The 25012-nt window shown below is 39.9% G+C and overlaps 1 protein-coding gene across 1 annotated transcript in view; it reads left to right on the top strand.

Annotated features, from left to right (window-relative positions):
• Positions 1 to 279: 279 nt before the first annotated feature.
• EEFSEC (eukaryotic elongation factor, selenocysteine-tRNA specific) overlaps positions 280 to 25012 on the top strand; it is a 128980-nt gene continuing 104247 nt past the window's right edge. Inside the window, exon 1 of the mRNA XM_026093115.2 lies at positions 280 to 630. Coding sequence (XP_025948900.1) covers positions 345 to 630 — 286 coding nt within the window. The 5' untranslated portion in view covers positions 280 to 344. The remainder of the gene's footprint in view (positions 631 to 25012) is intronic.

The raw sequence follows: 25012 nt of genomic DNA, 5'->3' as shown, positions 1-25012 counted from the left end.
CCCTGCAGGCTCTCGCGTCGCCAGGCCGCGCGGCCGTTGCTCGATGTAGGTGGTTGTAAGCGGACGAGGAGCTGTCGGGGAGGGTCCCTGGCGAAGGGGCCGGCGGGTGCTGAGCGGGCCGCCCGGGGCGTGCGGCGGGGGAACCCAGTGAGCCCCCAGGTGAAGACGAGGTCGGGCTCTTTCGTGAGGTTTCCCTGGCTCCGCTGCTGCCCCCGGGCCCGGCCCGGCGCGCGGCACCTTTAAGGCGTCTTTAAGGCGCTTTGGGGCGGCCGGAACGGCGGCGGCGGGGCCCGCGTTGCCGCAGGGGCGCTGTTGGGAGCGGACCGGCCGGGTGCAGCGCCGCCATGGCTGCCGGGCCCGCGGCGCCCCGCCGCCTCAACGTGAACGTGGGCGTCCTGGGCCACATCGACAGCGGCAAGACGGCGCTGGCGCGGGCGCTGAGCACCACCGGCTCCACCGCCGCCTTCGACCGGGCGCCGCAGAGCCGCGCGCGGGGCATCACGCTGGACCTGGGCTTCTCCTGCCTGCGCACGGCGCTGCCGCCGCAGCTGGGCCCGGGGCCCGGCGAGCTCCAGTTCACGCTGGTCGACTGCCCCGGGCACGCCTCCCTCATCCGCACCATCATCGGCGGTAAGCGCCGGGCCGCGCCGCGCCGCCGGGGCTCCCCGCGGAGGCCGCTGCCGGCCGCAGGGGCTGAGCCCGCGTCCCGGGGGCAGCGGGGCCCGCGCACCCTCTGCGGAGGAGCTGCCGCTGTGTTGCGCATGGAGCCGTTGCCTGCGGCGCCCTTAGCTGCTGTGTCCTCACGTGGTGAAACCGCCAGAGTCTGAGTCCCTGCGGCCCGCACCTGCTGGACACGCGTGTGCCCAACTCCTGCCCTGGGGGCCGCGGGGTTCTGACACTCTTACCTTAGGTTTAGCCAGCGTGTGGGGCTCAGTCATCATGTGTTTTAGTCTTCGTAGGCAGTTTTTAGTCTTCGGAGCAAGGCAGGTGACTCTGCCTTGCTTTGGAACTCGTTTTAGATCAGTTCACTTTGGTTTTAAAAGAGCCATCCCCACCTGGCGTGCAGAGAGAGTTAAGGGGCTGCTAGTGCCTGACTGGGTTTCCCAGCGGCTAGCCCGAGGTTCAGACCAGTTTGCTTTTCACGAGGTATGAAGTAAGCTCCCCTTGAACAGCCCTATCGTTCGCAAGTGGTGTTTGCAGTAATTGCATTGTACTGTTTTATTTGCATTTATTCTGTATGGAATAATGGGCACTTACTTATTGCTTGATTTCAGCAGCAGCAAAATGCTCTGTAGTGTTAATCTGTGCTCTGCTGTTCTGCAGCTGCAAGGGAGGAGTGGCTGTGTGCCGACTCTCAGAAACCCGAGATCTCCTTTAGTCTTTTCTTATACCTTACAATCAGTTTTCATTTTAAAGTAATTGTAAGCACCTGATTATCTTGCAAAGAGTAAAGTTTATTTTGGCAAACAGTAACTTTTCTTGGAAGTACTGATAGTGACTTCTAGTTAGATGGCTTTTTTTTTCTCTCCGGGAGACAACTAATCTGAGTGGGGGAAACTTTCTCATGAAGAGGACTTGGGAAAACTTGGAGAACGTTTTTTGTTACCATTTTAGAGATTTGGGATGCTTGTTTAATACATAGACTTATTTGCTTACTATCTATTGCTCTTACAAAGAAGTTTAGAGCAGTTACTCACAGCTGTCCACACTGAATGAATAACAGCTAGGCAAATTTCATTACTGAGAGGCCTGAGAAAAGAAAAATGTGTGGGTGGTGGACTAGATGGCATGATAGTTTTCTTCCCAACAAGAATGATCCTGTACAGGTAGCAGTTCACATATAAGCATGGCAGGCTCATTTAGTTCTGGCTGTACCAGGTTACATATTTTAGTAAAAAATATTTGATTAGCCTCACTTACAGCAATTCTTTATATCAAGAAACAGAACTGTAATGAAAATGCAGCATGTTATTAATATTTACTTTATAGAAGTAGAAATTTCAATTGTCATCTTGACACTGTATGCTTAAATCTCAATAGTGGATTCTCTTTAATTTTTACTCCCAGGTTTAAAAGTGAGATCTTGATGTCAAAATCTGGTCTATGCTGCTGGGGCTATTCCGAGCTGTTATGATTTTTTAGTATGGTTCTGTGGCGTTCGGACTGAAGTATAGCCTATCCTATGTAACAGGATACAGCCTTCAGTATTTAAGGGTCAGTATTTCAATATTGCCAACCCTTCCAGCTTTTCAGAAATGGAAAGTCAGGCCTCCCAGATAATGGTACTTTAAAAATTCAGATTATTTTCATCTGCTTCCTAATCATGATTTCTTGAGGTTCACTATTTCAAGCTTTTTCCTTACTACGATGAGGCTAATTTTTTTTTTTTTTTTAAACTTATTGGTGGAATCTGATTTTTCTGTCATTACAGGTTTTCTGTAACCAAGGCTTTTAAGTAAAATCTGAGTGCAGAGTACTGTATCTTACCATGTTTACTCTGCATCTCTGCTCTTTATAATACTGCTCTTCTGAAATTCAGTCCTGAGAGATCTGTAGATGTGAGTTAACCTACAGAAAAACTAGAGACAGGAGGGCTGTAGGGAAGGGAGCAGGGGTGAGAGTGGAGGGTTCTGTGGTAGCCATCTCTTCTGTATTGCCCTCATCCACATGCAGCTTTTACTGCAGAAGTTACAGGTATGAAAACATGCCATTGCATGCTCTTATTTAACACTCTGTTTTCCCTCCCTTGAAGGTTGTCTCAACTGGTGGCTCCTCCTTGAGTTCCCCCATCTTATGGGATTGCTGTTTGCTGTGGCTGGGAAGCACCAACTTCAGCCTCTCAGGTCTCCCACCAGACAACTAGCCTATGGGTTCCCCCTCAGGAGCTCCTCACCAGCTCTGCATGGGAAGCCAATTTTCTTTTCTCATCTCAGGTCTTCTCTTCCAGGGGACCTTTTTCTTGGTGGTCTCCCAAGCTGTCCTCTAGTAGCAGTACCATATTCTCTAACCTGTGCTTCCAGAATGCTGCAGGGGTTAATTCTTTTGCTGTAACAAGGCTGATACACCCATTTACAGATTAGCTGAAACTCTTTATTTACCATTCTTTAACATATTTCTGTGTCTAGATAATTCTTAAAGTGACTTTTCATGGCTAAATCTAGTATTCTTGCATTTTTGTCATATTATGCAAGATAGTGCTTGACCTTGGTAAATGCTTTTCACAGCCACTTACAAGATGCTTCTGTGGAGACACCACCTTAGGTTTAAATGAATGCAGAGTATTTGAGCAGTAACCAAATGGAATGGAAAATGGAAGTCATATTTCATTCTGTGTGGCTACATTTTTCTTATAAAGCTTGTCCTTGAAAACAAAATATATCAAGTGTTAAATCAAAAGTTTTTTTTAACCTGCATGCTAGGAATTGGAAATGTTGCAGACAGTTCCACCCAAGATGCTTTCTTAAACTTCTGTCGGGAAGGTGATAGTCAAGGTTGGAATGGAGTAAATGACAGACACCGGACTTATATTGTGGTTCTTGCTTGAATTTAAACCATACTGGTTTATTTTCCAGTCACAGATTTGTCTCTGATGTTTCAGGAAGGTGTTAAGTTATTGTAGATAGCTGTATAGCTTGGTCTGTGCCATTTATTTCATTTATTTGCACTATTCCTGTGAACAGCAAGTCCAGAACTTCTTTAATAATATTTTTTAGTAATTTCAGGACTTTCCCCAGGCTGTAACAGGTTGATTATCATGTAACAAGCAGTGCACTAAACACTGTATTGATAGCATTTTGTAGTCTATTTACTAAACAGAAAACAAGAACTTGAATAACTGAATTTTGATGATGGATTCTTTAGCTTGTCACCACCAACAAGAGGACCCTGCATCAGCCTTATGTTTGCTTTCTGCACGTAAGGAATGCCTACAAAATGCATTGCAGCTATTTGTATTATTGCTCTACCGGTTTAGAGTGATATTTTGTCAAAATTCCACAGGATGAGGTAGCCTCTGTCACCGCGCTGTGGGTTTTCTGAAACTTCTGGGTTTTGTTCAATCTGGGCTCCCTGAACTTCAGCAAAGCTGATGCTAGTTATTTTCACCAGAGTAAAACGAGGCTTGCTCGTACCTTTGTTTGTCACAGCCCTGTGCATCCAGTAGGGTCCTGAGTGGCTTCTCAAATGAGTTCAGCAGCAGGGAATGCCTGCAGAGAGGTTAGAAGAGTTAATCTTTCCGAAGAAATTCAATCCCCGTATTTCATTTTAAGACCACTTTGCGTAGCAAAGTAGTTTAAGCAGGAGCAGATTTTTTTCTTCGCTGCTGCTGAATTTCATGCCCTGGCAAGGGTCAGCGCACTAATACCGGAGAACATGGTTACCTCACCCTCGCTTCCCGCGCCAGCCCCACACGCAGGCGTGGAGGCCGGCTGCCGTGTTTGTTTTAGGTGAGCTATTTTCAGATGCCCTTTATCTGTTTGATTTTGAGATGGGTTCTCAAAGAACTTCTTGGAGGAAAGAAAGAAAGAAAAAAATTTTTTTCCCCCTATGAAGTTCAAAGGACAGAGTAGCCTTATAGGGTTTTAATTGGAAAGCAACTGCTTGACCCTGGTTGTCTAAACCTGTGGGGGGAATTCTGACAAACTTGTAGTTTTGTAATCCTTATGCCTGTCTGAACCTTTGACCTCTTTACTTTATGACTAGAGCTTCATTGTCACTGTTTGTCCCTGCAGTTCCTTTCAAAGAAAACTGCCTTGCAAGTGTCTGTTTCCACTTTGCTGCTGTGTCCTGCTAAGGAAGGGCATTAATTCATACCTGATACATTGAAAGGGCCAAGACTTTTGAACTTGCACAAGAGCTTGGGGAGGGCGAAATAAGCATAGCAAAAGCATGTCTTGCTGATGCAAATGAGTACAATGAAAACAATCTTGGGAGATCAAGGGAAATGTGGGCTTGCTACCAGCATTCAAATTCAGATACAGATTATTTGTATGATTAACATAAAAATACCTAGTTTTGCTGAGTTTGTTGTAAGCTGTTAAGATTTGTTAACTCGGGGTTAGTTTTGCATTGCTCTCATAAAAAAAAAAAAAAAATATATATACGCATATACTTGCACCAGTATGAACTTTGCTTGTTGACAACTTTGTGAAGATATGACTCTTCTTCCCTGCCCCCCCCAGCCCAGGTGAATGGACAAGTAGAGTTTTGCTAGACCTTTCTTCGTCAAAGATTTCATTTTTGATCTTAGTGTTGACTCCTGTCACTTCATATGGCAGGAGCGAGTCTCTAGGATTTGGTGGTAGTATTCACAGCCTCTTGTCAATGGGAGGCCAAGACTGGAAGGACTTTTTGTCACTGAAGTCTACCTGTTGTCAGATGGAGAAGGAACACTGATCCACTTCGAGAATCTGTTGTGCTTCCTCAAAATAAAAGTTCCTGGAGCAAGTGGCCATTAGTGGGTGGTTTTTAGAAGGGGAGTGGGGAAATAAATGGATTATAGCAGTTTTACCAGGTATCTGATTCCTACTTGAAGTAGTGGGTATGTTCCTTTTAATGCATATGGTAAAACAAACCAAAGCAGCATTGATTTAGTTAGAATATGTAGAGATGGTATAAGCTCATTTGTGTACATTGTAATTCCTCTAGTATTTTTAATCCTTTATCTATTGGCAAGTGAGGTGCCACCATTAATTCTGTTGTGCACAAGTGGACTGTTTGTGTGGTGGTGTGTACCTGTCCAGCTGTTGAAGGCAAGTATCTGTTCTGTAGAAACTTTTCAAAGTGCACCTTTCTGAGGGGCTGTCTGCCTTTGAACTTAAGTCATGATGGGCTGCATTCTGCTGCATAAACATATAACAAAAATTTGTGGGGGCCTTTTGCTGCTGAGGGAGCAAGTTTGAGGGAAGCCTGTTCTGGAGGAAAGTAGATGCCAGTAGATGTTCAGTAGATGCCATTCTGGTCAGAGAAGTGACTGGAGAGCTTTGAGGACTCTTGCTGCCAGCTTGGAGTGAGGATAACTTAATAATGAACCTCATTTTGATGAAAATATATTAAACTGCAACTCCCTTGTAATGTACTTTATATTCTTGAGCTGTTATTTAGCAGTTGATGTTATGGAAGTACTCTTGGGCCAAGAATTCAACATTTCTAACTGGTACTAGTATGTGTGCTTGCTTAAAACCTATTAAATTTGTGCTTATTGTTCTTGTAAATTGCTGACATTGCCATGTATTAAAAAATGCAAATAAATAAACGTTTATTTTTGTAAATGAAATCACTTTTCTCTTGAGATTGAAACAGTGTCTTTTTAAATCACTTTAAGGAAATCTGCTGGTGCCCGATACCTGTCTGACAACTTAAAGGAGTTTTTATTGATGTTTTTAAATTAAAGCCAATTTTTTGACTAAAGGGCTATGTATAAAGAAGAGGCAGCTGGTATAAAAATATTGCTGCTTTTAAAAAACAAACAAACAAAAAACAAAAACAAAAAAAACCCCTTCCCCCTCCCCCAAGGCCCCCGAAGGAACTTTGCCTCCAGGATACTGCAGTGCACAAGAGGGCAGTGTTTGCTTACGATGTAGGATCTTAATGATAAGTATGTAGGGTAACAGGTCAGCCTGGATGTAGTGACCTTACTTTGAAACGAAACAAAATTAAGTAGCAGGTTTGGAACTGAACTGTGGCTTACCTTCCCCATTCCTAAAGAAAACTAGCTCTGTTTTGAAGAAGTTTAGTTTTATTTTGTCTGCAGTTTTGATGGTGGTCCTTTATGTGTCAAGCAATACAAAAGTATAGCCCGTTCGTATGTGCGTTGCATGACAGAAGCAAGTAACGCAAATGAGACAAAACTGGTTTTCACAGAAGTCACATGCGAGGGGGATGACTCTACAGCCCCATAGACAGGGTCAAATTTTCTTCATCTTACAGTTATGGAAAGATAATCTGCTTTACCCTGTAAAGCAACTGGAGATGTGGGAACAATGGTATTCTGTGTGCACATAACTATCTCCCCCCTGCTGCTGGTCATTTAACAACTAAGTAAATGCGAGGTAGTTGTACTGAATCCTTTCTGAATCGTTCCTGTGCTGTGTAAGGCTTCTTGTGTAAGACTGCAGTAGAATGAAACTTCTTCTCAGGTGTGTGTACTGGGATACTTTAAAATAGTAGTTTTCACGTGGAGTTTTTATCTATCTGTATCATAACTTTCATGGCTGAACACTAATTTTTCCTCTTTAGGCATTACTTTTCTTGATGTATTAACACTTTTGGTAATGCTATAATAGCGAGACTAGTCTACTTGGTTGTTATGATCCGTTTTGTGCCCTCTTCTGTTTTTTGAGTTGAAGCTGATTTTTCCCCATTAGAATAACAGGTTCAACAGGCTCCTAAGCTATGCATTAACCTTTAAGTAATATTGGATTTTAAATCTAGAAGAGTCTTCCTTTTTATGAGTGGAAAAATTTAAAAGGAGCAAGAAAGCTGTCATCTTCTGATCTCAAAAGTTATACTGAATAATAGGTTCCTAACTAGAAATAGGAAAGAAAGAATTAAGCCAGAAACATACTGTTTGCAGTGCTTGTTTAAAAAAAAAATAAATTGTGCATATCTTGGTTTTGAAGATGTGATTTATAATTTAGTTCTCCATCGTAAATATAGATTGTAAACCTGAATGGCTTTATTGAACAGCTTCCTTGTTTAGATGTTAAATTGTCCCTTGCTAATATAAAACAATTTTTCTATGAAGCTTTTGAGTGGTTTTGTGCATACTTGCTTATATACAGCAAAACTGTGCTAATTCACATTTCATTATTTGACACAAACTTGACAGCTTCTCAAGAAAACATAATAACCATCGGCTGTAATGGTGCTGAGTAAGTCTGTTGTTTGATCATTCTTCCTATTGATTTAAAAACAGAATTTCTTTGTTCCATCATACTGTGTACTAGCATTCATCAAATAACTCCATGGCCTTTCATTTCAGTTTTGCTTCATGTTTCTTCTTGCTTGAAATTATTTTGCAAGCTGTTTGGGAGAGCGGTCAAGTTTTATTAATCCATTTTTAGATTTTTTAAATATAGGCTAATGTAGTGAAGTCTTATACCCTCATAAAAATCTACTACAACTTAAGGATATGAAATGTGTTTAAAATTACCCTGGTCAAAATAAATTTAAAGCACATTTTTTGAAGTAGTATTTTTACTTAACGATGGATATGTTTGCTTGCTAAATAGTCCAATTTAGCAATTCACAGCGGTCAGCTAATCAGCAAACTTTTAATAAGGTTCTACTGTATTTGTTGTACAGCTTGATTTAGAAGCTGCCTTCGATTAGTAGATGCTAGATATAAGTTGGATGATACATTGCTTGGTATCGAATGCAGCTTTTAAAGGAACAACTAGTTTAACCCAGTGGGGCCATGAACTTTGTTTCCTGAATATGTTTGTTTTTGTTGTTGTTTGTACTAGAAGTAATCATGTATGTTCTTGAAGGACTGCTACAAACCCCTGTTTTTTAAAACCCTCAGAAAAACAAAATGTAGATGGAAAAATCAAAGATATAATTCCAAAGAAGATGTATGACAAATCCTCCAGCTAAGAGAGCAAACTAAACCTCCGTGTTTCCATTGTTAAAGTCCGTAAGTGGAATAAAAAGTTGTCTGAGTGTGGCCGCTAGATTTCTGTCCTGAACTGTAAGGTTGGCCTGGCAAGCTGGAGAGCAAGGACAGATGTTCCTTGGTGGTAATTTCCAGCTGGATTCATGCATGCGTTTTGTTCTGTGGGTCACAGCTCATAATGGAGCAAAATTGAGTGAGAATTCCAGCAAAGAGAGACTTGAACAGCTTGTACGATAGCTATGATTGCAAAGATACCGGCTGTTCTGTGAGAAAATATTCTCAATGCTATCTGTAAAATTCAGATTAAATAGCCATTCTGAAGTGCTTCCTTTAAACTGTTTGCTTCCATAAGCGTTGCAGGCTAAGTAAATACCAATAATTCTTATTTCCCATCTCCTTATCGGTTATTCTACCGAAATGTTCTTGCACAGCCTATCTAATCTCTTGAAGTGAACATGAAATGGTTAGTGTTGGCTCCCAGTTTGAATTACGATCTCTTTTTCAAACCTAAGCTGATTAATTCTACATTAGATTGTAATTATCAGCATTACCAGCAGCAGGTGTGGATGCAACCAGACAAATATGTATGTTGAGTATGACAGCAGAATGTGAATAGTGGAAGAAAAGCAAACAGAATAAAGAGTTTAAACAAAAATGAGTTGTATTCAGTGGCATCGTGGGGGTAAAGAATGGCATGGGGACTTAAAAAATAAATAAATAAAAAAAAATTGAAGTTTGGGTTTTGGGATTTTAGCAGAAGTTGACCCAGGTAAGAATCGGTGTCCCTCACCCCTGGCCCTCCAAGAGGAGATTCTGTGAAGAGATGATTCATTTGGGTTTACTGTTTAGTTTGTTTAAAAAATGTTTGTCTGTCTTCAGTTTGTACTGCTATAGAAGAATCACAAGGGTTGTTTCATCCACTGCTGATTTGCTTTTTCCGAAGTACCAGAAAAGCTGATTTAATCCAATCCCCTGTAGCACTTTCTTGTCTTCTCTGCCAAAGCTTTCCTTTGTCTTATTTGGGGCCCAATGTATGACTGGCTTATAATAATAGGTGGTACTCTCAGATATCAGGCACTATTTTTAAATGCAGAACTTTGCCTAGATTTGTTCTGCAAAGTTCCACCTGTCTTTTATTTCCATTAAATGTGTTGTAGAGCAGGTGGCATGTTTTAATGGAGATGATTCCTGCATATGTAAAATTTGCAATGTCCTTTGAGAACTTGTTGGATAAGGAAAGCTGTAGAAATGTTTGAGAGTTGTTGATAGAGCTATCCAATTATATTAACCAGGGTAGGCAGGGGAAAATGTCTTTTGTCCCAGATACTTATTCATGCTTAAATCTATTTTTGTTAAATTAAACACTTCTCTTCCAGCATATTATTGCTTTGGAGAAGAAACTTTCCAAAGTATGTGAAAGCTGCATTTCAGAGAAAGAAACAAAATTACTGTATTTCTCTTTTTTGGGATCAAGAGGGGGAGGGAAAAAGGTTTCCTTGTATTTGACTGTGCTGTTGGATAGAAGACAAAGCTCAGTCTTTCTTGCTGACTAATGTCATCATCGAGGCATTTTTTTCTCCCACAGAGCAATTTTGTCTCCATTGAGACCCCCACAGCCATTGGCAAGACCATGGCCTGAGATTAAATCTCATGCTTGGGTGAAATTCTAATGACTGTAATTGTTTCCTCTTTTCAAGTCTGTGGTCCCTTCATCAAAGGGTGATGCGGAAATTATGCATTTATGTTGTGAAAAGGGAGGTCATGATTACCTGAACCTGTGGTTGGCTTTGGGGGGATTCTGTGTCGCGTTCTGGCAGTGGTTATCCACGCTGACATTCCAGTATGTGAAATGATTTAAAATGTGGCTTTGAGTATAGATGTAAAGTAATAGTGGCATGCCACAGTCCTGTCTGGGGTTTGTGTGGCTCTTGCTAGGCTGCTGCCTGCTATTGGATGGTTGTTACCGCTCCGCCAGGAGGGCTGTGGCGGCTCTGCCGGTTCAGTCATCTCCATCGGAATAGGACTGGTGGAAAAGATGTGAACGTGCATCAGAGTAGGCTGCTGCAAGTGACCTGTTGCAAGGGGGAGAGTCTAACCTAGTGCAGGTGTGAAACTGCATAACAGGTGCTGGACTTGTATGTTCCCCAAACTGCGAAGGGCCGGGACCTACTGGCAAGTGTTGCTAACTCACACATACACAGCGTTTACTGAATTCTTCCAACATCTTGAAGGATTGCACCATACTAGGAGTGTTAGATATGGAGGCACTGAGCGTGTGTGCATGAATGTGGATATGGAAACACTACACAATTTTCTAGAGGTAGCTTGCCTGAGCCTGCAGAGTTAGTAGCAATTGAAGGCGCTCAGTACTTAATGAGGTTGGAGTCTTAATGATGCTGAATTTCTGCCCCTGACTGCATACCACTTCATGTTACAACTGCTGCTGAAAGTTGTTTTCCTGACTTGTGTGTTTAAATGATTCTGTTATGTTTTTGCATTGAATTACTTAGTCTGCATCCTGGTGATGTAGAGAAACAATTTGATTACACATTGAAATATACACATGCATCTGTTTTGCTGTGTGGTGGAAAAATTCAGATAAGTAGTTTGGATTGTTTGACTTTATTATGCAGCTCTACATGTATGTAACTTTGGAACTGTACTCTCCTACTGAAAATTCTTTGATTTATTGAAAAATCATATACTGTGCATTAGAAGACAAAATTTTAGGAGTTTAAATTGTAGTAATTTATGAAGCATCCTTTAAAGACATCTGAAGACTTGACTCAGAGGCATTTCAGTAGAGGATAAGGGAAAACTTCAAACCTGGTATATGAAGTTAAGGATCTAGATGGCAGTTAGAAACTGAAAAAAACCCAAACCTCAAAACATTAAGTTATTTTTAAAAGCACTTAGCATCAGCATCTTTCCTTGATTGACTTGTCTCTTTGTGGCTCAATGAGGTAATGAGTATTCAGTTAAGAGTATTCAAAAGCAAAACAAAAAATCCCAAGTGTTAACAGTGCTGTTCACCTATGTGACCAGCTTTGGGCACATAAAACTGAAACTTTGGCCTGTGTCTGGCAGTATTTGAACTTTGAAATAGTGTGATCAAAAATGGCTTATCTCCTTTTCTCCTGCCCCATGTTAAAATTCTTAAAGCCTCAAAAGCACATTTTAAAACCCAAATAACGTATGCATGTGTATAAACCCACTCAAAATATTGAAATAACTGTTGCATGTATTCATGTTTGCGTACAGCATAATAACAATATTGTCAAACATTAAAAAGTAGGCATCCTTAAGGCAGGAGTTTAAAGAAATATTTTTTCGTGCTTTTAGTTTGCTTGCTTTGTGTTAGATTTTTTTTTTTCACCTTGTGGTCGGGACAAATATGCACATTTCTTTCCTCCTGATTTGTCCAAAAGTGGACTATGTCTGCTCTGTGAATGAGCAATGTGAGTTTCTGTTAACAGGATGTAAAGTTGGGATCTGGTGTTCAATTAAAAAAAGAATCCTTTAGGTTCCAGGTCCAGAGTACAGTATGGACTTAATAAAAGCAGCCAAGGTCAGCTCAGCTGAAGGAGCAGAGCCACGAGAACCTGTCGGATGCAGTGGAGCACTGTATGGTAACGGACGTGATTGAAATGCAGGATCCTTGGGCAGTAGCCTATAGATGGCAAATGTCACTTTGTAGTAGGTGAGAAAAATAGCCTGTCTGGCTAGTTTTCCAAAATCAAGTATATTCTGGAAAATGAGGTTTGCTGCTGTATCTCTTTCTAATTCTGTTAGTTCTCAGCTACCAAAAACTGAGCCTTAACAGCCTTTGAGCATGTCATCAAGGCTGTATTCTTGCTTGGCGATTTCAGCATTTCATTAAGAATTGATGCATTTACAGTTAGGGATGCTGTTGCTTTATTGAATTTGGCCCATGCCTAGCAATTTCAGCAGATTTTTTTTTTTTTTTGGCTGAAGTTTGTTGCCATGAATATTCAAATAAGCAGTAGAGAGGAGACTATAGCCTTGGCATTGTTTGTGATGATAATCTTGCCTGTCGTTCTGGCGGAAAGTGCAAAACATATCAGACTTATTTTTCCTTATAACTCTCAGAAAATCTATTGTTCTGAGGTCCATGTGCAGACTTTGCTTTTGGCAGCTGAATGTCACTGGTACACTGTATACCTCTCTTAGGTAGTGGAGAGTAAACCATATAGCAGGCTGATCTTGAAGCGGGTAGTTGGAACTGGCTTTTCCCCCAGTTTCCCCACCTGTCAGGTGGTTCCACATACGAATTAAAATCCCTTTTGGGGAAGGGGAGGCAGAAGAGGAACAACACGGTGGGAAAGAAGGTTGAAGAGCAGTTTCTTGATGTTTATTTCGTGGTGGTCTTTTCTGGGTGGATAAGAGGAGGAGATGAGAAAAGGTTCTCAACACCTCTAAAAGTTGGCCTTGTCTATTTTGTTGTGGCTGGATGAAGATTAAGTTTAGGCAGGCCCTGATACTGTGAGGGAGGATGGCTTGCGACAGAGAATGGGTTGCCAATAGCCTGCTCTTGATATACTTTTGTGTTTTTCCTTTTTTTCTTAATTATATATCCAGGTTGCTTCTAGGTTTAACAGTATAGTATATAAGCTTGCACTCTCGTTTACTAATGCTACTGAAAAGAAATAGGCTCTTTGACTGCCCAGTGGTGCTGTTGAGGGAGCAGATTGCTGCTGCTGACTCTTGGAACTGAAAATGTCAAAGCTTTCATTTTGCTGGTAAAGCCCTTCCTAAAACTGGTGTGCTCTGACTGCCTCTGGGACGCTGTGATTTAATTTTCCTTAGGCCAACAGAACTTTAAATCTGTCTCCTCACAAGAAAGAGCAAGTTTTTCTCATTGTACTTTTAACTCTTATTTTTCTGACCTATAGAGAGTATTATGGAGATTTAAAACATGGTGACTACCAAAAGAGCAAATGTGTGGGTTTTTTTTCCCCTCGTAGTCTTTTAATTTCTTTTCCCCAGTAATGTGTACCTTGATTAACAAGAACCTCTAGAGATAAAAACAATGTATTTTTTAAATTGTAAATGTATGCTAGCATTACTTTATTAAGAGAGGAAAAATTAAAATACCATTCAGGTGATTCTTATCCATTTTTTTTAACCTCTATGTAGACTGGTCATTAAAGTCTATTTCACTTTCTGTCTAGATTATTTACCTTTTTTCCTCATTATGCAATGTATTTCAGTGTTATATTTTACAACACAGCAAGAGTTTTTTTCCCTCAAAAGCAGATTAACTTTGACATTTTAAATGTAGCTTATAAAATAATTTATTGGGAACACTTTAATCTAACTGAATTTAATTTTGGGGTCTCCAATAAGCTGTCAGTAAGAATATACCTAATAGATTTTCCTTGTATTTCTCTTCCATTATTATTATATGATTCTTCCATAGCAGTTGTCTCCATCATTTGATGTGAAGACCAGAGGGGTTAGATAACAAATGAAATATATTTACTTAAGTTCATTTGAAATGGAATTCATATTCCGAGTCTTCCATCTCGTTCTGTAAATCTAGTTTTTGTTGTTAGAAGGTTTAATTTAGAGTCTAATTTTCTTTGAAACTGTGTCTAGCAGAGATGAATGTGAAACAAGACCTAACAAAATGTGAAAAGTAACAGTTAAAGATGTGTTTAAAAAAAAAAAAAAACCAAAAACAAAAACAAAAAGCCCACAAGGCAAAAATAGCTAAGAATGGGTTCCTGGAAAGAGGGAAGTGTACAATACTTAGACACTCTTGTTATACTGCTGACACTGGTTTTTACCAACTCTTGCTTAGGAATTTCTTCTTAGTCACTTGAATTATGTCATGAGGGTTAAATTAGCATGTGCAGGTACTTTTGCTGAATTTCTGGGCTCCTCATTTTGTTTCTAGTCCAAGCTAGATTGTGATGCCTGAGGGTCCATAGCTGGTGCTTCTTCAATTTTTGCTGTAACAAATGATGTTTTGAAATATTATGGTTATATTGCTCTGTTTTTTTAGACAGCGAAAGTGTAAATTTACAGGTGCAGAATGATTTGAGTGGAAGCATTACTACTTTGCACTCGATATTATTTTCTTGCTGCTCTTGGATTCTTAGGCTCTGTTTGTTACGGTTTTCCATTGAATCACTCGAGTGGTGCCAGCGTTCCCGAGAGCCGATCACATGAGCTGGGCAGAGAAACGCGTATTCTGAGTTGACTTTGTTTTCTGTAGGCTTTCCTCCCAGTTCCCTGGGGATGCTGTCAACCTCTACTTGAGCTTTCAAATTTAAATCTGGGAGAGAAGTGGCCCTCGATTATCAAATTGAACATACATGGGGTAGAGAGTGGGGGACGCAGAGTTGGGAGACCTGTAGTACTCTTCTCCTGACAACCCTTCTTGGTCAGAAGCACAAATCTGGCCTTTCTGAAGGTTCTGATCTTGATTTGATAATTTACATAACCAACAGATGTTACTACTCACAAAAAACTTCATTTACACAACTTGTCACTACTACTTGGTAAAATGCCTACACCCCTGAGTCAGCCCTTCAATTTTATTCAGTGTTGTTCATTCATCCTAGAGAAGACGTGGGAGAACTTGCTCTGAACTATTCTGAAAATCTATAATAATCACAGCATGTTCTCTTTTGTTTCAGCTGTTCTGTGAAATTATGCAGGGATGTGCTGAACCATTACATCTCTTGAGATTCTTCAAAATACCTAGTAGAAAACCTTTTTCTTTGAGGTTTGTTTAGAGAGAAAAGTACCTCTTTATTTTGATGGTTTTGGTATGTTCATCTCACGTGGTCTATGCTTTTCTGGGTATAAAATTCAAAGCAACAAATTAAACTGGCCATCTCCAAGATCAAAACGTTATAATTATTCTAGCAAGCAAATGCCCTAAACTTATCCTCTGTAGTTGGCTGCAAAACTCTGTTCGTACCAGTAACTCTCTTTTAATAATAAAGTAAATCATTCAAGGTGTTTTTAAAAATTCCTAAAGTTATATTCAGCCAACAAAAACCTAAGTACCTTTTTATGGTGTTTATTCTGCTGTTGAACTAAACCTTTAAAGAAGTCATCTTCATATAAAAAGTTCATGATACCTTAACTTTTTCAGTTACAGAAAGCAGTTTCTCCTTCCCTCCTATTAGTGCTGTTTAAAATTTAAGTGCTCTTACTGTCCCTTATCATCTCTGTGTGGTTATACATCATTAAATTCCAGCCCCTCTTAATACAATATAAATTCCAGTCTTGGCAAGTATTGTATTTAGTTTTATTTAGTAGTTAAACTCTGCATTGATTTCTTCCTTTACAATGAGCATCACCTTTTTTATTACAGTGGAGCTTTTATTAATTATATGAATGCTGTATTACTGTGAAACACAAATACCATACAACCTGCAATATCTGGATTGCTTTGTAGTATTGGCAATTTAGATAGTGTATCCAGCGTAATATAGCTTGTTTTGTCCTGAAGTACTGGGATGTGAGATTTACATGACTGTTGACCCCTTGGGACTATTCTGAAATGAGGTGTATGTCTTGTGAGGCAATACTAGTCAGCAAAAATTTAAATAAAAATAAATACACTGTCAAAAGCTCTGGCAGAAAGTATGAAATAGTACCATATGCTTGATAATGGTTTCCTTGGAGAAGATTCTCTGGCACAATGTGATTTAACTTAGTGGAATGACAAGCTATAAAGAATGCTTGTTATTTTCATGATTTGATACAAAATTGTTAAGTAGGGCCTGATGTCTGCTGTGGACTGAAGGCTAGAGAATTGAGTCTGAAATTAATCTCTCTTACAGAATTTGGGTGGTGAATCAAATCTGTATTTTTAAACAAATAGAATTTTAGTGTTTTTGAATGTTGAAAACCTTGTTAAAGTGGACTGGGAATAAACTGATATGTCACTGCTTTGAGTTTAGTTTCAAGTGATCAGTTTGCAGTGGTTTTGCATATGAAGTTTTTGTGGTAGCTTAGAATTAATTCTTAAAACCTGAGCAATAACAATGGCAACATTAACTGTTCAAATACTCTTCTCTTCATCTGAAATTGGTAGCTTCTAAGTGAACAAAGTGCCTAATATTCAGGGTTGCAGCAAGGCGTGTTAACAAACTGCTCACTAGACTGGCTATGAAAATTTGGGTTCTCCAAAACATTCTTGTTGCCTTGGCCCTGTTTATCTGCACACAGTGCAGAGAATGAAAGAGGAAGTAACCTTTTCCCAGAGCTGGCGTCCTTCATTTAATTGTTTTGGGAAATTGTTTTGGAAACTTTTTTCTTTCTGTGTGCTCTACTGCTATAGCTGTATAGTAATGCGGCTATATGCCACGCTCTTGAAATAGAGCTTGGCATAAGACTGAGATTGTTTGTACAGCACATGTGCACACGCACGCATGTATGTTTGTTTTTGTTCTTGGTCCACCACTGCTGCTCTTGTGAGGGATACAGTTCATGTTGCTATCTGGAGATAGTGAAGGTTGGAGAGCTGTTTAGCGTTAGCAATCTTGTAAAATTGCGTATCATGAAGTTGAACAAACTTTCCAGTTCTCATATGAATGGAGTTGTATGTTGAAGTGTAGGACACAGTAATGTAGTTGTTCTTTTAATTTTCACATTTAAATAATAAAACACCCCCATCTATCCATTTGCCAGCAAGTTGCAGCAGGATTATCAGTGTGTCGGTCTTCTGCAGCAGATTGGCATCAAAATTTGGGTTCACCATGCTCCAAAGTAGAGAAGACTTTGGAATATAATTCTGGTAGCTTGAGGTAACCTTTTTTCCTTTCTGTGCTAATTTCCTACTAGATATTGGTGGTTGCTTTAATCGTTCTTCTAAACTGAACTGCTCACCAGAGAAGCTGAAGCTGTACCGAAACGTATGGGAGAGTTAATCGTGTAGGAGATGTAAACCAAAACAAGCACATTTTATTCACCAGTACTTGTAGTGAGTCTCTTCTTCCTGTCTTGGTTTCCCCTTCCATTTGATTTTTAATCGTGGTGAGGCTTGCCCTCCTATGATGGAAATATTTTGGACGTGTTGCTACCCATAGCGATCTGTCGGTGCAGATGACTGAGTGCTAAATACTCAGCTCTGCAGCCTGGATGTTGTACTTCTGCGAGCGTGTGAGTGACTCGATCCATAGCATTCACCTCCTGGGCGAGTTGTCCTGGCTCCTGGTCAAAGCTGGGCTTCCCTTCTAGAGTAATTTCTTGACCCTTTGTACTTTGTACAGTACCGGCCTCCCAGCCGGGCTCCGTGGCCGTTGCGTGGAATGCGTGTCTAACGCGTTCCACTCGGCCACTCGGTACCGTTCCATAATGTTAGATTTAATTGGCTGTTTTTGAACTTTCATGTACAATTTGGTTGTACACGGTAAATTACCACCCTCTTTGCATTTTGCTAAGAGCAAGAAAGGAGAGTCCAGACTCTGCTTTCCCTTGCTGCCTTTTACTGTTGCCCTTGAGCTCTTTTAGAGGCAGCAGTGGTGGGTAGTGTTTCTCTCAGAGGACAGGCTTTTATGAGTGTTTTTCTTCTTAGCTCCCAAAGATTGTACTACTAAAACTTTACATTGTATTTTTGTACTGACTTGTGCATTTGAAATTTTAAAAAGAGCTACTTTTTTTCCCTCCAAAGAAGCATCTCCAGATTAAGAACTGTTGCCTAACCCTACCAAGTGTGGCTAGGTATCCAGTGCATCCTCCAAATGGTTTTGTTTTATATTTGTATATCTTTTAGTTGTTTATACAAGAGTTCCAGGACAATGTCATATTACCAAGGTTTGTTTTTACTATATGAGTGCTTTTGCATGTGCTACTGAAGTGTCAGAACTTCTAGCAAGGAGGGAATGATAGTCTCGACTACTATATTGACTTCATTTGTACGTAAATACTTGATTTGAGCATCAGATGAAGCCCTTTTTGAGAAGGAGGGGTAGTTTAGGTATGTGAGGGGAAAAAAAGTTGGCAGTATTACATACGAAACAAATTTTGGAGTTCAAGCTCAAAACAGTGATGAGTTTCTTGTTCATACTTGGTTTGACTAAAGTAAGACAAAGCCTGCCTTTATCCTCCATAACAGGCTCATGAGCTCATGTTTCGGCTTTTCCTTTCCCCTCCCTTTCTGACATGGACTCCTCTCTTTTTTTTTCCCTTTGCTAAACAGACAGTAACTCTACACAATATTTTTAATCTCAACAAGATGTCCAGTAGCTGATGATGCAAGTGTTGCATCAACAAAGAAGGGATGATAGTCTTTAGTCATAGTTAGAGCTTTCCAGGTCTGACATTCTTGGCTGGAGAACCATGTACTGTGGCTGCTGATCCTTCCCCTGCACAGCATGCCTGCTTCAGGCAGGAGACTACCTTTCACTGACTCCTGTGGTGTGTCTCCCTGCTCCTAATTTCAGGCATCCCCCCAAAGTTATGGCTAGGAGTCTCAGTTTTAAATGAAAGAGCTTGTTGTCGTGTTCAATTATCTCCTTTCTGTCCATATTTAAAGCAATGCTGGTAGGTTAAAAATGATACAGTGAAACAAACTGTTATGATAACATCTTAAACTAATAAAAATGATCTGAATTTTTTATTTTCTTTTTTTTATACTGGGTGTTTGTGTCGTCAGCTGTTCCCCTGGCAGCGGAACTGGGCTCACTGCGTTCAACTTCAGTGGGTTCCTGAGTGCTAGTTTGAGCTAATTCATCAAATTTGTACTAATTCACTGAAATAAGTCATCAGAAATATTTTCCACTTAGGTATTAAAAATTGTCCTTATATAGAGTGTATATTATGGACTTCTAAAAGAATTTAAATTTGTAGTAATCAGGGATATTGAGTAGTCATCAGGATCTTCTATTCAAAATTTTGAGATAATGTTTATGAAACCTAACACAAACATTTCTGAACTTTTTAATATTCTAGGACAATGCTTAAAGCAGGTGATTTATCTTTTATGTGTAGTGGCTGTAAAGAGGTGAATGAAACTCATGAACTTTTTTGTTCCCTAGAAGTACATATGCTTCTTTCAGTTTTGGATTTAAGAGCTTTCATTGGGTCAGCTGAACTTGAATCCATATAAAAATCTGCTTCGATCATATAATTTAGGCTTACAAGTGTCTTTTATTGTGAAAATAAACTATCAGAAATTGATTTATAAGATGCTTGTGTTTAATAGATGTGCCCATTTGTTATGCCTGACTGTTACTGCAGTAGTCTGTATTCCTTCAGAGCATAAACCCTGCAGAGCTCTTCGCTTGGGTCTCTGAGGCTGTTACAATCAGGTACTTCTTGCAGTCCTGAAGTCCCCGATTTAATAAAGGGAAGGTGGGGTAATTTGTTGATTTCTACCTGAATGCATCATTAAACATTACAAGAGGGGAAATTAGGGCATGGGGTTGGTGTCCTTTTTCTTTTTGTAAATCTTATTTTTGATGCAAAGGCAGTTCTGTCGCCAGCCAGTCCAGCATGCGTAGACTCTCCCCCCGCCATAAAACAATGAGCACATTCAGGCACAACCCGTGTTTTCAGTTATTAAAAAACGGAGCCGTCTGTCTCTGCCTGTGACTTTAATCTTTAAGCCTTTATTCCTGGTACCCCACCCCCTCTTTCTTTCCCCAACCTTTTGTTTGTGAAGTGCAGAGCTACAGGATATGTGGGCCTGGAGTTTCTGAACGTATTGTACATTCCCCTGGCAATTACAGATGTTTATAACCCTGACTGATGTTATTTCAGTATTGTGGAGGGTGAAGAGAAAATTAAAGAATGCTTTTTTTCTTTGCCTCTAGCAGTGTCTCCCCCCCCCCCCCAATTTAATATAAAATCTTAATGTTTCCCCCTTTTAAAAATCTTGTTCAGCTACCTTGGATGAAAAATATCGGAGCGCTGTGCGTGAATCTTCCAGTAGCCTACTGTAACTCTTCTGTGGGGACAGCGTGTTTAATGCAGTGATGTAAAAAGCATGTAGTACTGGATTTTCGATTTTAGTACAAAACTATCTCCTTGGTGTGGGGGCTATGACCTATGGGATGCCTTGTTCCAAAGGCAGCTTAGGACTTGCAGTGCTTTAAGAGTAGAATCAAATTTACTAATTTCCAATCATAGGAAACCAGGTTTTTGTTGTTTTTAAAAAAAATTGTAATCTGATGAATTAGTGATTTACTTTTTGATTAGTGGCTTTCAGAATTTTTCAAGATAACTTGTTTTTGTTCTGTAAGAGGTTTGAAATTAGTTTTTCACTGGTGTTGCCTGAACTATCTAGAGCTGCAGGTGTACTGTAAGGTTCATGTCCCTGAATCCACAGAGGGTGGAGAGGAGAGGATCTAGTAGTGAATCTCTGTGGTCAAGATGTTAGATTTGCAGGTTTTTGTTAGGATGCCTATGTATTTCCTGGTCTTTAGGGTAGTTGACCTAAAGCACTGATGAATTTAAGGAGAGAATAGTTTAATGAAATCATGCATTTTAGGAGCCTTTAAGGCAGAAGGCCTAAGTTGCAACTTGCATGCTTCTGCTTGTTTTTCTTGTTTCCTTGTTTACGAGTTCAGTCACATTTCTAAATGCGTATTCAGGTCTCCCTCTTTGGGTTCAGCTGATGGTGGCTCTTGCCGCATCTGACTACTGCACGAAAACTACTTCAGTTTGTTCGTAAATAAATAGTTCTCATAAGCACCCAGAGGGAGGCAACAGATACTCTGTAGCAGCACTTCAATCCTTTTGGAAAAAACAATCGGTCATCATGCAGAGTATATTCTCTTTATAGAGAGATAATCGAGAACTTAAGTTGCATGTTGCTTGGTAAGGATTTCCGAGATGTGATATTTCTTTTTGCATTAGGACATGGGCACTGTGATTGAATCCAATGTGTGGTAGTGTAACTTCAATGTAATGTCATCTTGTAAGAATTTTAAAAACTTGAAACAATGGAGGGACTGTGAAATATTACTGATGGAGGGTTTCATGTACAGAAGCTACAGATATGTGGTTTGTTTTTTTTCTTTTGAGTCCAGTACTGGACCTATATGTAATGGTGTATTTAAATGCATTTAGAAATATGAACACTTCAGCTAGGAAAGCATTTATAACACTTGTGCTATTCTTGAAAAAATTTAAAAAAACAAAAAACAGAACCAAAAAACCCTTTTTTTTTTTTTTTTTTTTTTTTTTTTTTTTTTTTAAAAAGGGGGGGCTGAAATCATAGGTCATTATCTGAAGCAGCTAACTGGTGTGAGGGGAAGCCTGTTCACATGGGAACTGTTTGGCATTTATGTGCTATTCTCTTCTCCCTCTGAAACAGCCTTGGAAACTATCAAGACTGATAGCTTGTTATTTCAGTTACCTTTAATGTACCACTTTTTTCTTCTCTATGAACTCTTTTTGTGTAACTGCTGTAACTGAGAACTATAAATATATCTTACTGTAGGTTGAAGCCATAGGATCCTATAGTATCAGGAAGATAGCAGTAAAACCAAGACCAGAGAAATTTCATGACTATAGGTACTGTAGAGGCTTTCACGCGTTATTTATGTCTCCCCTTCCCACTCCTGTGTTCATTATATTAGTGAAACGTCTCAAACCTCAGGTGCAAAGCTCTTGAAGGCTGGGAATAATCTGTCTGGTGCGAACTGAGTCTTTAGAGCAGAAGACTTGAGATTACAGGGGAACTCTGCGACAGAGTTGGGAACAGTCATGCCTTCACTCAGAGTTCAGTGTCTTCATATCCATGGTGGGTGCTTGATTCCTTCTCTGCTTTTAGCCACTCTTTTCTTTCTCTTCTGTCTTAAAAATAGCTTCAAAGAGGATTTATCCTTTATTTCTTCTCTCCCTCAGCTTCTCTGCAGTGACCCTCTTGAGGGTCCTCTCTCTGGATCTTCCTTCCAAACAATGAGATACCTGTTGGTCCTCTTTGAAAGATGGGGCAGGGCAGAATGGTCACACCTTGCAATTGCATTTTTTTTGTAATATATTTAGCATGATATGCAAAAATATTTACCCTTTTTTATTTAAAAACGCAGTGGGAAATCTTGTAGAGAGCACATCTAAAGCTGCTATCAGTCAGACTATAAAGTGGCCTTTATTTTTATCTTGTCTCTTCCAAACTTTTTGCTTTTCAGCATTTACTATAAAGACTTTATGGACTTGCAGGGACCATTTACGGTCAGGCCAAAGTGTAATGCCACAATATGTTTAATTTTCCAGGGGAGTACAAAAACACATGTGGCTTTGATACCAAAACAAAATACCTTTGAACAAAAAGTCTGAAGCTTGAACTAATCACTCAGGAGGTCACAGGAGGAGTTACCCTGAGCACACAATATCATCTGAGGAGGTCTAAGTGGAGTTTTATATACCTGCCTTTTTCTTTATTTTGTACCATCCTTTTTACCTGCATCATGAACACGTAATACTGTGCACTTGCTGCACAACTTAACAGTGCATTGTTTCGGGAGCCTTGTTTTATAAACTCAGCAACTGTACACTGAAAGAACAGGACACTACATTGCAAACCTCTACATTTGAGACTGCTGCGCATCAGTGGAATTATAGGTATTATTTTCTTGTGGTGTTTGGGAACCCAGAAATTTGACGTGACCTTTTCTTGTGGAGATGTGTTAGAGTCTGGAAGCCAGACTGAGACTGAACGCTTTTGTACTAGGTACACGTAGCAAAAAGTTACAACCCAAATGGTAAAAAAACCCCGATTTTTCTGTTCTCTTGTGCTTTGTTTTGCTTTCAAGGGTATGAAAAAGTGAACTTTTTCTCCTAATATATGCCATGGATTGCTGTCAAGGATGATGAGCTATATAATGACATTCAGTCTAAATGTTAGGTAACTGTTATGCTAGTTTTGTGCAGTATTCTAAATATTTGACTTTCCAGCTTTATTGATATCTGCATTTGCAGATATTCACATATATGTGAATGACACTAAAAAGTTAATGTTTGCTAACTAATTCACAATTTATGCACTTTCGACTTCAAGCCAAGAAAGAAATTAATGCAGCTGAAATACCATGGTGTTGAGTAATTCAGTAAATGCTAACTTTTTTGTGGCAGTCATCTGTGTCTACTCACGATGATTGTTACTTTTTCAAGGTATGCAGGTTTTTTTAAACCCCTTCTGCAGTTAATGTGCTCGGCTTTAAAATAAGCTGAGGTCTTTTCTGGGACACTGTTCAGTTTGTCTTGCTTGCCAGTTTTGAAATTTAGATCTAGTAATAGATGGTATTACAGAAAAGGACTGTTACCCATGGAAAAAGGATGATGCCTTTTCTCACATGGTTCTTGCTTCCATTTCACATATGCTACATATAATATGACATTTCTTTCTACAGGGCAGGATCACTTACTTTTCTAGAGACAGTGGAGTGACAGCATTCTCATTTGTGGTGATTTTCTGGTTTTCTTCAACCCTTGAAATATTTTGAGGAACAGGAATTGAAATGCCAGATACAACTAGTGATTCTTCTAATTTACAGCATTCTCTTTGGAAACAAAGTGAATGCTTCAGAGGAGGGTCAAAGCAAGAAACCCTCTGATAGTGGTGTCCCTTGCTTTACATTTCTTCCTGATGCCTCTTACATAGGATAAAAACACTAATATTTTATTTTATAAACAATGAAACTTCAGCCAACTGGATACAGCTTTGGAAGTCTTAGTTGTGTAAATACCAAATCTATGCTCTTATTTGTTGGAAGAGAAGTGATGTCTAGGAGCACTGAGTTTCAGGGTGTTGTGTAACTTCCCCTGTTACATAATTGTGCTCTTGTATAAAGGTGTTTTATTTTTCTTCCCTTGCTCAACTTCGTATGCTTTTGTATTGTATGCTGTTAATATGGATTTTTTTCTTTGTAAGTGAAGTTGCATGTAAAGGACTTACTGCCTTTGTCCTTGTTTCCTATTTTTGAAGCTACTTTTGTCTTTCAAATTCCTTTTTCAGGAAGTGATTAGATCTAAATGCAGGATATTTTATCTTCAGTATTCCCTATTGCATCCCTCATACAGTCTAATACTTTGCTTTTTTGACTGCTTCTAAATATGAAAAATTTTGCATTGAACTGCATATGACTGTCTCTCTGCAGATTTCTAAAATAACAGCACTTGTTTTCTGTCAATACATGTGTATTTAATAAGTTTCTTCCAGTGCTTCCTAATGATGAGTTGACCGTTTATTCAGCTTTAAGCTTCTCTGAAGTTCGTCAAGCTGCGCAGGCCAGGCTGCTCGTGGAAGAGGTGGCATGCCGTGGGTAGGAGGGGAGGTCTGGTCTGCCTGCCCTTCCCGTTCTTCCCCTTGGCTGCTCTGGCCTTTTGGGTCCTGCAGCCTCCCCTGTGCGATCACAGGCCCTCAGTGGACCCCGCGCGAGCTGGTCACCTTGCTCCTCTGTAGGAGAG

The sequence above is a fragment of the Dromaius novaehollandiae genome, chromosome 12 (assembly GCF_036370855.1).
Source record: "Dromaius novaehollandiae isolate bDroNov1 chromosome 12, bDroNov1.hap1, whole genome shotgun sequence".
Classification (NCBI taxonomy): Eukaryota; Metazoa; Chordata; class Aves; order Casuariiformes; family Dromaiidae; genus Dromaius; species Dromaius novaehollandiae.
The sequence above is the reverse complement of the archived record's forward strand: the minus strand, read 5'-3'. Positions and strand labels throughout refer to the sequence as shown.